The following is a 13,906-nucleotide window of genomic DNA, read 5'->3' as shown; positions in this document are numbered from 1 at the left end:
AAAAGAGAGAATGAGCCTTTTGTGCCCTTCGGGCTTGATGCAGAAAGCACCTCATGACCAAGCCAAGAAAGCCCCACAATCTGCATGGAGACTGGCCTCCTCCATATTACAAGCCACAACACTTTTTCTCCCTCCTATTCCTGTATCAAGGTTAACAACTTCAAAATCGACATTACTTACCAATAATGCCATCCAAAGTGACTGAGAATCTAGTATATAATCTCACATATTTTATCTATGAATTATTATCAGTAATGTTCAGGTTCATGTCCTGAACTTCCAGTCAGAGATCAGATCTGGCTGTGCATTTGTCCCACATTACAGCTCTCTCCTTAGAGTAAGGCCTTACTATTTCCATCAACAAGTTAACTGAACAAACTGCTTAAAACCTTCATTTTTTAATAAATAAAAGGTGAATTCTTCCAACCTACAGTGAGCTACCTAGATTCTTCAGTATTTTTGCTTTTTGAGAGAGAGAAGCGACTGACATGCTAATACTTGCTTTTGTACCCAAGGCCTGCAGTAGCCACTGAGCTTCGTCTTTTGAAGAGGTCCCCCCACCACATAGTTCTTGACCCAGTTTTGCTTATCCAGAATGCAGATCTCTGCTATGTGATACATAGCATACATCCTTCACATTTTATATATGACCTCACATTTGTCCGCACTAGGACAACTTGATTGACTCAATGCATCTTTGTACATAATCCATGTCCCTTGTACAGTCTACTTGCCTTCACTTATCATTCCAGTCAACACCCCCCCCCCCCCCCGAGCAAGTCTGGGCAATGATTTCATATTTTATAGCAGATGATTGATACAAATATTGATCAGCTCTAGGCAGATCCTACAGCAGCATCAGACAGTATTAAATACACTCTCACTGCCTAGATTATCTCATTAATTCTATTGAGAAAGGCATCAGGCAACACCAAGATGTGAATAGATTTAATATCCTTCTAAAATAGGCACGTGTCCTGTTGGACCAGAAAGCCTATTAAGAAAAAACAAATTTGGTTTCATTCTGACTCAACAACATTCATTGACATTATTTCCCACACAGTAGAAAAAAACAGTAAAATTGACAAACGGACCTCTCTGGTTAGGATTCTTGGTTTTCAATATTATAAATAATTAACTCAAGGTCAGAGGATCATAGAATGGTTTGGATTGGGAGGGACCTTTAAAGATCTTCTAGTCCAAGCCCCCTGCCATGGGGGTCTGGATAAGATGTTCAAGATAGTCTGCATAATCTTACAAATCAAGGAAATCTTCAGTTTCCAAGAACACACCTTACAAAAAAGCAAGGCTGGTGTTTAAGTTCCAATGCACTTGATACAAGAAGCACTGCTATGCCTTTTAGCTACCCTAGAATTCCCTCCCCCAGCACTACATGATGACCGGCTGGAATGGGGTGAACAAATCGGTAATCCTCAATTTATAAAACTGGGTGGACTGAAGGAAAAAAGGTCCTTTACAGAATCAAAGCCTGTATTCATTGCAGTCTGCCCAGTGACTCAAAGCCAAAAAATGTTCATTTCCCCCTCTCCACATATTCCCCATTTCTAGAATGCTGGGAAGGTTTAAATTTGAACAGACTGTAAAGCTCGAAGAGCAGAGCTATTTATGAACTAGTCCAAAATCTTTGCATTTTGGCAATGTGCCTACAAACAAATCATTACTGAGCTTCTTTTAGTGATAAAAAGAATTCATATCATATATAGAGTCCAGATTACTGCCAGAAAAATGGAACTGATTTTACTATCTCCTTCCTGCCATTAAACTGCAAAATTAGCATTCAAGGAAAAAAACTAAAGCTCAGCTTCGTAGTCCTTTTCTCACTAAGGAGGCAAAATGAGACCCGTTCTGGAATGTCCATCCTCTCTTGACTCCTTCCCATAATGTCCCATTAGAAAGAAGAGTAAACTGTGCTTCTTGGAAGCTGGAAATCTATAGTTGGAGTGCAACACCAATGCCAGTCTTCATTTGGAAATCTGAAGGAGTCTGTTGACCTTCAATTCTTCAGACAATGACTGAAGGGAAAAAAAATACCACTTTTCTGTTCAGAAGGCATACTGTTGTAAAATTTCCACTGTGACAAGTTCCTTCGTATCTTAGGATTCCCATATTCTCTCTTCTTTGGCTGACAGTACCAGAAATTCAAGAATACTTCTAGAACATAACAACATAAGCAATCATACTCTTTGGGACCTGTTTTCAACTATTTCTAAGTCTGCCCACAGAATCACACTTTAAAATGGGGAACACATTGGGTAAATAATCTCACTTGCCTGAGAGCATGCAAGAAATGAGAGCCCAGAAGAAAACTCTGATACTCCCACTTTTAATGCAGTATGGTATACCCTGAACCAAGTGCTTCCAGAACAATTTTTGCCTTTGTACTTTCTAGATCATTGGCCAAAAGGATTTTCACTCAACTAATATTTCAGATGTTCTTTTACGTCATCTAATTTACTCAATTTCTTTTAAAAGCAGTCTCAAATTTTGACCAAATAATTCCGTGAAGTCTTCAGAGCATTTTAAGAGTATCTTGAAATAAAAATCCTCATTCACTTGTAACAAGCAAACTTGTTGCAATCATCAGCTGTCATTCGTCTCCTGCACATATGCAGCAATGCACAGAATCAGTCCTTCATACAAATCAGAAATCATGGCTTCTGTATACTTATACTCTAGAGTGTCTGGCCACTTAATTCTATGGAAATGCCAAACAATCCTTCCTATTTTAATCCTACCCCCTTTGCAAACTCCTAGAGTGTTAAAGCTACCAACAAACATAGTACAGATACCTAATGAGATGGAAATTACAACAGAAGTATAAATGCGTCCCAAGTTGAATAATGGTACCAGAGAATAAACTAAACCTGAAGGACAAGTGACAATGGCTAGAAAAAAAATAGTTTTACTGGTTTATCCATATTCATTTTATTTTGGGGAGTTTTCCAGATTCTTTTGTTATAACAGTGATAGACAGGAAAGTAAAAGAAAGAGGTAGAAATAATTCTTCTAAACAAGAATTTCAGAGTGTGCTTTGGTAGGGATAGAAAAGGTTTAATGCCAAACCCAAGACTTACAGCACCACAGCAAACAAGAGCAAGAAACCTAAGAGCCCAGTTGCACGGTGCCCATCATCAAATATGTTTATTTTAACATTAAAATCTCCCTCTTTTACAGAAATGGCATTAAAGTTTTAAAAAAAGTTTACATTTAATACAAGAATTTGTTGCCTAAATACAGTCCAAAAAAGTCAGATCACATAGCCAAAGATCCTGTTACAGACAAAACTGCAGTAAAACCTGCTCTAGTTAACGCAGTATACTTCTCTTGTCTACTACAACAGCTTGTCCTTCTCACACAGAATAACAGTTTTTGTACCATCGCTCTCAAATTTTTTAACAGACACACTGTTTGTTAATGCCCCTGCTATGGAAAAGCCTGTCAGAAGTCAAGTCACAACGGTAGAAAAAGATTCCAGAAACCCTTTTCCCACTTTTGAGAAAGTTGTATTCTCTGGACTTCAAGTGGTAAAAGTGTAGTTTCTTGAGGTCTGTAGTTTCTTGATGTCAGTTTAAAGATTTCTAGAAAGTTTGAGAGTTTGCAGATGACACTACTACTTGCACAGGTAACAAGCAAGCTCTCATTCATCACTCCAGACTGCAATTTTGCTTGAAAACATCAATCTGTGTTCATTAGTGTGCAAACTGCAACATAAGTCACACTTGAATGAAGCCACCGAAGCAGCTTACTCTGTCAAAAGTAGTCCTCTCTCACCCCCATCTTCCTTTACACTACTTCTGGCACCCCTCTGATCCTTGGGTTGATTAGCTGATCCAATACTACTCTGGCAGAAGTTACTCACATTTTTGCTAGGTGACCTTCCTATTAGATAATAAAGTTGGTTCAGATAACCAAGGGGTTCAAGGAGCTCAAACTAGTGCAACAGAAACAAAGGGAGCATCGGCTCCTGTTTTACTGAGATCCACTACAGAATACTTTCTGTGGATCGTGTTCAAGGCCAAATTTCTTTTCGACACACATCAGTTGGATGCAAATGATCTCCAGACCCCCTTTTTGTAGTATTTATCAGTCAGAAAGGAGCCTAAGGACCTAGCTAGGCATGGATTAAGTAAAGTTAAACTAATGATCACTTTGATAGGCTGCTGTATTCTCAAAAATTCCAGCAGCTTTTGGGACTGCACTTTCAGAAATTTGACAGTTTTCATTGGTTGCATATATGGTATTTGATGCAGAACCAGAAGTGCACATGTTAACCAGTAATACTAGTAACTGCAATACAAGTCTCCTACCCCAGAAAGGGCAGAACTCTTCTGTGTTAGGGTTCCTTTTTGGACAGAGTCATCACTCAGTTACTCAGAGTCACCACTCAGTTACTCAAGGGCCTAACTGACTGTGCACATACTTATGTAGTATTAAGCTCTGGAGTTAATTAAGTCCCATGTCTCAAAGCTCAACTGTCTGTGATGCCAATTCACCATCAAGATGCCACCACTGCCCTAAAGCTACTATCGCAGGAATTTCCAAAGCATGATGCGTAACGTTCTTGTTGCTTCCTCCAGCTGCTGATAGATGCTCCCCCACTCTCTTCTTGATCTGTGTCGTGACAGAACTCTGCCTCAGTACAAACATATCGTTGTAACACAGGCAAGATAGTTCAGAAAAAGCAAATGTCTTGATTAACACCAAGTCATGGGATATTATATGGCTCAGTACTTATATACAATTCTCTTCTCAAAATGCAAGTTAGAAAACATATGTTGCTGCATTTACAATACCACTGTTATCCCCCATATTAAACTGAAGTCACAAAGTCTAGACATGAACTTTGAGTTCTTGCTCTTGTTTATCTTGATCTCATCAGATGAATGATTAATAGTGTTTAACATGACATTCAAGTCATTTAATGTTTCTTGGGGCAACATGCCAGATTCAGTAACTCGAGAGCATTCAGCATAATGGCCACGATACGTTCAAGGCTATAATATAAAAATGCTATTTTTCTAATCACAGTCCCGTAACATCCTTTTTAGCTAGCCAGATTGTTAATTTCAGCAACTCCTCTGTGCCCATTCTGTCAACTGACCTTTTATCAACTTGTCTTTCATAAGAGGAAAGCAGTGATAGGTGGTGCCGTGCCATGCCATTTCTCCTAAAAGCCTGCTGCACATTTTTCAGAATTTCATCAGCTTATGTTCTTTGGATTGTAAGTAATTAACTGGAAAAGCACAGCACCTGAAAACATTCCCTGATTTCCCCTAACTTCTGCACGTACAAAGTTATTTTAAAATAACAGCTTTGTCATTTAGAGTTTACATTCTCTCTTAATCTGACAGGCTTGTAAACATAGACACACCACAGTTTCCAAAAGGCTAACTACATTCACCCTGTAAGCAGGGTGCACAAAGCTGCAAACCGTGACGTTTTGCTGTCACAGAACCAAAAAAAGTCTTTCATTAGTGCTGTGCCAATACTCTTTCAGCCTATTGGTCAAAATGTTAAGTACTTGAAGGTTCCTGGAGTTTAGTATTTTTCCTTTGTAGGTCACCTTCTTATAAAAGCTACACTCCATTTAATATAGCACTTGGAAACAGTTTTATACAACTGGTCATGGGTGACTGCTTGCTGGCACTCATTAAAAACAAGCACTAACATGTAACACTCGTTTAGCAAATAGTCCTAGGACAAAGACACATTTTGGCTTCAGCAACCTTGCTAATACACCCTTACTAGAACTAGCACCCTCATTAAATATCTTCAGCTGAAAAGGGTTTGTTGAATCTCTAAGTAGTAGCAACTACTGATTTTCTGTCAGTGCCCAGTACTTGACAAGGACAAAAGACCTCAATGCCCACATGTGCTCATCAGTACACTTTGGGGAAAAGCCTGTAGAAATTGCTTCTACTACACAAGATTCTCATGTGCCATTTTCTGCTCCTCTGTCATTGTTAATTATACAGCAGAAAAAGAAAACAAGCATGCTGGGCTTATTGAAAAAAATGCTTTGTTAAAAAAAATAAACAAGAGGGACTGAAAGTGTACTGCTGAACTTAACATAAGAGCAGAGTCAAGCAATCTAAAACAGTTGGAGGAAGATGCAAGTTAACCCACCAGTACAACACTATTTTCCTCTTATATCACTGTGAAAGGCCATTTTGTCCCCCATTGCTGCCCAAATCAGGCAGATATGATCTCCAGGAGAACAAAGGCAAAAACTGTGGAATCTAACCCTTGTCCAGGGAAATAGTTGTGCCAGTGAATTATAAACAAAACCACTCCCCCCCCTCCTAGTTTCAACACACAGCACAGCAAGCAATGGTTACAAAACCAGCTGGCAGGCAGCAAACTCAGCAGAGTACCAACACTTCCCCTCTCAAAGAGCTAAGACTCTCCAGACTAATAGGAGACAGTTGAACCCAGCTGCAACTCAACAAGCCATAACCTATTACAACTTTTTGTTAATTCACATGAGAGTTTTCTGGGAGACAGGGCAGACACACAGACATGGCCATTTCCCATGTGTTACCAGCCTTCTGGGCAGAATACTGTCTACTCATGGTTTACTAGGCACCAGTTTCTGTCTTTTCCTCAGACATTAAGCTCTAAAATCCTGTTAATAAACCAGACCCATCAACTGTCAGTGAAAGATGCATCAGCATCTGACCAACTCAAGCCTGTGGAGCCTGGAAACCATCTCCATAGACGTATCACATGTCTTTGTACTGTTTAACTGGGAACATTTGGAGATACTCTCCTCTGTGTATCCAAAAATGCTTTGTTGCACAAAAAAAAAAAAAAGGCGTATTTGTAGGGAAAGATACTAGATACAAGCACTTCAGTGACTAGCAGTCTTAGTAAAATATGCATCGATTCCAGTGCTTAGAACAGCAAGTGAAGGAGAAATTCAGATGTTAAGATCTTTTGACCTGAAGTAAAATGCCAATTCACATTTTTTCAAAGAAATAACATTCTTTCCCAAGAGCTGCAAAAATGGAGGAAAGGAAGAGGTGAAAAAGAAGTCTCCGGAACAACAAATTTTGAACATAATCTGTTTTAAAAGAAAAGCAAACATGTTTTGGTGGGACCTCAAATTCTATTATGCCAGGCCTCTCCCATACACACTCAGAAGACAGCCTCTACCAACAAAACCTATAACGCAGTGCAGGAAGAAGGCAAATACAGAAGCAGATGCCAAGTTTTTAATCATAACTCCGCGTACCAATAGTAAAATGCTAGACTGAAAATAAAGCTAAAAGGTTTCAAACTGAGCAAGAAACTTGCAAGTAAATCTATAAAGGAAAAAATTTAAGGCGATCAAGGTTTATGAATAGCAGCTCCAGAAAGACTATTCTTAAGACTCAAATGTCTACCTTTGGCCTTCAAGACTACACCTAAATCTTTTTCACTCAGATAGCCGCACCATAAAGAGAAGTTGACAATTCCATGAATTTACATGCACCCTTCTGGAAATACCAAAACTATTTTTGTGGTCTATTTTTGCAGATAATACGTTCACTCTTCTGTAACAGAAAAGGTTTTGAGCAAGTTCTATGATTCAAGTTAAAAGTCTTGAGTCATTTGCTCACCTTCCAAATATTCTAAAACTTTTCTTTTGTACCTGAAAATCTGTTACATCCTTCTGTCTCCCTCCTTCAAGTCACTTTGGTATTTATGCTCTAGAAAGACTCTTGTAGCTACATGCATGTATCATGAAATTTGGTGGAGGTTAAGTAAGTTCCGCTTCAAGCCAAAACCCATGCTCCCTGAGAAGCAATCCAGATGAGTATTTGCCCCAATTTCTTCTGTCCATTCAGATGACTTGAGAGCTATGCATACCTCCTCCCAAACCCTTACTATCGGTTATCAAACACTTCAGAGCAACACAGTTCTCCACTTCATGGGTGCATTTCATTTCAGTGCCACACAGAACAACTGCACAACACAGCTCAACTGCATGAAAGGAATCATCATTCAGGAACACAAAAGCCTGATGGTTGGAATAAAGGCAAATAAAATCATTCTTTTGTTTGCCTCCTGTCACTGACAGGTTAAAGTATAAAAGGAAAGAGTCAAGCACAGGTTTTTAAGGCTGCATAAAGAACCTATTCATCAGGTTATAAGAAGTCACATGCATTCGATTGTGTCAGCTTGACAAAGCCACGGTAAAGAAAGATTTCCTTAGGAACTATCAATGCTGGAATTACAAAGGCAGTTGAAACACAGAAACACTAGGACAGGAGGAAAAATTATGTCCAAAAGGCTAAGCAATCCAGCATGCTACAGGAGGGAAGCACCTGCTGAAAAATGCCTTATCAGCACATAGACAGCACATGTAAACTATAGAAAGGGGGAAAAAAAAAGTTTTAACTGCTGAAAGAAAGGGAATAACTATGCAGCTTGGTTGATCCTTTTCTCACCACAAAATCCTTAACATTCACATAAATGGTCACTATTTCTCAAAGTCACAGAAGGTACACCACTCATCTGCCACTAAACTAAATGCATATTTAAACAAGATAGCAAGATGTGTACCTATTCTTTGGAACAGATACTTGGAAGAGGGGATAATCTATGAACATATACGCAATCTAGGAGAGAACACAGAGTTATGGGATAAAATACAGACTAAGAGGTTCAGGTGTAGAAGGATACTGATTTTATATGATCCATATCTTGTTATAAGCATCATCGTAAAACTAGCAGATTAACAGCACTGGCAGAAGAATGCTAATGTTTTTTTATTATTTTGGATAAGCATGCTCAATACAGCTCATAAATCTTCGCTACATGTATTCAGTGATTGTCACAAATTACAGAAAGTAGGATCTTTAATGTAATTTTTAGTTCACAGCTATGCAACCACCCAAGGAGGTTACTGGTGCCAGGGACAAAGGCCTCAGAAAAAACTTTTAGGACTAATTTTTGTTTCTTAATACCACCTCCATTTTTTTTCCATGAAGATGCTTTATTTCTAGAGAGGACCAATATTTTGGCCCATCAAAATTAGAAATAGATAGTATACAATGCAAGGTGTGGGGGAGATGGAAAATAATTCTGAACAATACAGTGGTATGCTTCCACACACCTCCTTAGAAAAGACTTAAAATAATTAATCAAAAGCAACTACTACCTTTTAAGAGCTCAGACTGCTTCCTCCTATGAGTAGAGCAGAAAGTGGATATACATGTAAGCAGAGGGAAAGGAATATTGTATAGGAGAGTTTGGGGCAGATTTTATATAAATAAAGGAGCTGCAATGATATAAATAGGGTAATAGGAGGCAATGGGAAAAGTAAACAATACAATATTACCACAGGATAAAAATACACACATTTTTACACTAATACCTCAAGTCTTAGTCCCAGTAAATTCTGTGGAAGTATCATACTTATTAGAATACATCTATATTATGATATTCAAGAAAGTCAATATGATTAGCTTGTCATAAGTAGAAGCATTTAAAAGCATATTAAATGACCATAGTTGTTCTACCATTAAGACACTACATTATATAGCCTTCATCCACTTTCCTTCTCCAACATAGGAATTCCTTGATTGTTACAGTCAGCTTCAACGCAGTTGCGTTTAGCCGCTAGAATACCAATGTAGCGGGCACCGCTTGATCCTTTTATAATGCTGTATTGAGCTTGTGTGCCCAAATACTATTGCCATCTATGGAAGAACAATAACCTTTATTACTGTTATCTAAACAAGAGCCTTTTCAAAACCAGAGGAAGATCATGCTTTTGAACTAATAAGTCATCTCTACTGAGGCAGTTGCATGTAGCCAGACTGTACAGTAGAGGAAAAAACAGTGAATCCTAGCTGGCATTTGAGTAACAGCTGTGCTGAGGTTTATACAAGACAGAGGAAGATATATAGCGTAATGTTTTTTCCAGATTATTTAGAACGCTGCAGTATGTCACATAATAAAGGCCATTTGGCAAGCTAATATTGGCACTTTTGACAGCAGAGTTTTTTGGGATGCTCCATCTGAAGCATCAATTACTCAACCTTTTAATAAGAAAAAAAAAGTAAAGATATCACACTATTAAAACCAAGAAATCACAGAGGACAGGAATAAAAGTTTAGGCTGAAAAAAAAGTCAAAAAAGCAGGAGGCCATGTAAGGCAGAGAAAGTGATGGAGTTCAAGACAGAACAGCATGGCCCAAATGGCAAAAACAAATTTCTGTGGCAGCATTTCAGGAGACCAGGAAAGAGAGAAAACATCAAACACAGAAAAGCTAAATATTTGTAGTGAGCCAAAGCAAAAAAGAAACACATACTTTTGTCATAAGGATGAAAGCAAACACACACACAAAAAAAGGACTAACACATGCTAAGAATGCCTGAAAAGGCAGAAGAGAGAATGAGAGTACTTTAACCATTTTATTTCCAAAATTCTAAAAAACACTTTGACTCATCCAAATAATTTCTCTTTTAGCTAAGCATATGAGCAGAAGGAACTATAGGCCATAATCAGTTATAGGCTTTTACTTTGGGCTATTCCATCTGCAGGCAACAGGTAACACATTATTCAACCAGGAAAGTCAGAAACAAGAATGAAAACAGCCATCAAAAAAGAGGACCCCAAACACACTGTCAGATAAACATATGTATGTTCAAAATATCTGCTACTACAATTCAACTTTTCTTTTTTCTAACCTTAGCAAATTCAGCTATTGGCTAACACTTTGCACTTTATATACATGCTTTAGGACCTTCCACGTAATGCAGAGAAAAAGACTCTGGGTATTTCCTGTTATCACGATACTGAGAATGTCCTACAGAAGTTTTAGCAGTGTACAACTTAGAGCGCATTGGCTTGGCTTATTAGCCATCAATACCTGTTCTGACTTCTCATTACAAGGACACTTGAAACTGCATTCAGTAAGGGCTCAAACTAATCAAGTTAAGACACCCTAATACAGGTTCTCACATCAGCTGGACCATGATAGCAGTCCATGCACACACCCAGAATCTGTGGCAAATGCAATTACAGCAATAGCCCAACTCTTCCGCATTGAATGCTACGTTAAGTAGCATCAGCATGTTTTCGCTGCTGGCTAAAACTGCACAGTTGCTGTAACTGAGCTGATACAGTAAACTCATTAAGCCATCATAAATTTAATAGTGAGCCTAAGCTGAATGCCTCTTCCACTTAACTGTACTGATGCCCATCTGTATATATCCTGGGAGAAGCATTAATTGCAGTTCTGAGACTCTCTAACCAGAAGGTACTTTTGTCCAGTGCTTGGAGACATTACCTGCATACAGCACTTAATTAAGCTGCAGAACACCTTTCCGCAGGATGTTGTGGCTGCTTACAAAGGCTCATGCACCAGAAATTCAAAAACATTGCCACTGGCTCAGGAAATCTGTGAGCCACCAATTACTAAAGGCTGGGAGAGTGTCCTATGGAAGTAACACAACATGCTTCCCCAGCCTTGTACTCTTCCGTGAGTCTGTTACTGGCTACCATCTGAGATAGGATATTGCGCACTGTGGATGCGGTCTAATCCAGTATGGCCATTCTTCCAGCAAGAATGCTTGCAAACAGAGATTAGGACAGAAAAACCTGAGACAGTAGCAATTAGCCAAGGTTCAGATTACATTCAGCCAGAGTCAACATATCTTCTCCTTTCACTTACAATTAATTGGAAGTTAAAGAACAAAAATCTTTTGGTATGAGCAGCATCTCAGCAGGGAACAAACTAGTATGAGTCCCATTTCTTTGAGGGGGGAATAAAAAATATAAAGCTACATAATAAAAATAGAAAATATAAGGCATAATCCATTTATGCCCCATCTTGTCACCCAAGTTCCCATACATTCAGCTGAATACTTCTGGCATCTTTCGGGTTTTATTACAATTATTTAGCGGGCATAAAGAGGTTGTAGGCTCATGGTTCACATTTCTGAAACTTAATTTCAAGCACTGAAGCACTATGTCAAAACTCATTTTTCCTAGCAAACCTAACCCATAACCATAAAACTTACATTTTCCTGGTCAGAAGACAGAGGTGGCTCCACTAAAAGAAGCCTCTGCTCAGAGCTGTCCTCTTCAAAGGCTGCCTGTGTTGTTGCAGTGTCAGACATGTGTCCTTTTCTGAGCCGTAGACCTGGCTCTGGAGAACCAGCATTATCGAGTTCCGTTAGTTCATTCATGAGATGCTGGGAGCCTTCTCAAATATTCTGCTTCCTCTTGGTTCGGTTTGGCTGATTGTGTGTTGGCTCTGAAAGACAAACACTTTGTGTAACTAAACTGAAGATAAAAAGAAGAGTGTAAGAGTTGGCTGGAAGAAGAGCATGCTTAAAAGCTACCAAACAGCTAAGACAACTGCTTTTATATGTGCCCAAACGCCCACAGGATCAATTATATAGACTCCTACATTGCTGGACAATGAATTTTCATCTTGTGACCACTAATACTTTTGTATCCTAACACAAGTTAAACACAACTTTGAAAGATGATCGAAAGTGAGCTCCATAAAACAATAAGTTCACAAAAGGACAGCAGTGTTTTTACAAAATATTATTTTTATTTTTACAAAGTTGCAAACAGTAAGCTATTAATACTATTAACAAATAAACTACTTATTACAGACAGTCTAGAATTATCAGCTTTTTGTCTGTATGAAGCTCATTTCAAATCATCTGGTCTAGGTTTCACCAAAACTAGGACACTAAGTACTGGTACAGCTGCTTGGGTAAGTAGCAAGCAAGCAGAGCTCAAGCAGCAACTAACTTTAGACAGACTGCAAGGAGGGCAGTAGTACACACAGTGGTTATCTTTCCCTTGCTTAAATTAACATGTTCACAATTACTGCTAGCAATAGGTCTGTACCTTTACTTGTATAAGGACTTAGACCAGACCGACTTAAACACCGTTCATTCCATCACAGCAATCAGAAACAGATAATTACCCCAGGAAACCATAACCCATGCTTTCTACTCAGAAAAGTAACTCTATTTTACAATTCTAACACCACAAAAAGGATTCGGGATAAATTTAACTCAAGATACTACAGATTTATTAAATTTGCAGAAAATGACCTAATGACAACCTGTTAATCTGAGCCCTCATCCAAGAGTATTATTGGTTACCTATTTATCTTGTACATCACTGTGTGGTGGTCACTTCAACAGCCAGTCAAGAGATACCTGTTTGACACTGGTTGCCTTCAGAGGCACAACAGCCAGAGCGCTTTGAAATCAGAGTGCCAGCGGCCGTAAGAATGAATTAGCACTAGCTGAGGCTTCAGAATCACTTTGAATGAGAATCTATTCCTTTTGTACTAATCACTTGGTGTCATTCTATTACTGTAGCATCTAAATACTTAGATGTGACTAACACATAACATTAAGATAACCCATCTAACAAGTTTTAACTTGCCAGGGTGCGTAATTAGATTGGAATTTTAGTGCCCAATAAAAGACGCTGAACTTTGTCATAATGTAGGAAGGCAAATTAAAAATATAAGATGGGGGATTGATATTGGCAGTCTTGCAATAAAATGTCACCTCCAAAAAGCCAATAACTAATGTACTCCTTCCTTTCAGGGACTAATCTCATTTACATATGATCACTGCAAGATAATTCTCAACTCTGACAAATGTGCTGTAGTTCATTTTGCTGCAGCAGTTTGTAATATTATATCCCCTCAGCTGCCTGGCAATCCCCAGAGGAGAGAGCTGCTAATGAGCAGGTAACAGACTTTGTGGAACTAAATGACACCTCAGTTACCTGAGTTCAGTATGGCACACTGCTTTAATCACCCGAGAAGGTGAGTTTACAATATGACAGCAGAGCAGATGGTATGCTCACCTTCCTGCTAACTCCACTACAGGGTCAGTAACCTCCATCTGA

General features: G+C 38.7%; 1 protein-coding gene across 1 annotated transcript in view; it reads right to left on the bottom strand.

The window, feature by feature from the left end:
• ADIPOR2 (adiponectin receptor 2) overlaps positions 1–13,906 on the bottom strand; it is a 43,121-nt gene that overhangs the window by 10,974 nt on the left and 18,241 nt on the right. The window contains exon 2 of the mRNA XM_009482304.2: positions 12,037–12,272. Within this exon, the coding sequence (XP_009480579.1) occupies positions 12,037–12,204 (168 nt within the window). The 5' untranslated portion in view covers positions 12,205–12,272. The remainder of the gene's footprint in view (positions 1–12,036; positions 12,273–13,906) is intronic.

The sequence above is a fragment of the Pelecanus crispus genome, chromosome 1 (assembly GCF_030463565.1).
Source record: "Pelecanus crispus isolate bPelCri1 chromosome 1, bPelCri1.pri, whole genome shotgun sequence".
Classification (NCBI taxonomy): domain Eukaryota; kingdom Metazoa; phylum Chordata; class Aves; order Pelecaniformes; family Pelecanidae; genus Pelecanus; species Pelecanus crispus.
The sequence above is the reverse complement of the archived record's forward strand: the minus strand, read 5'-3'. Positions and strand labels throughout refer to the sequence as shown.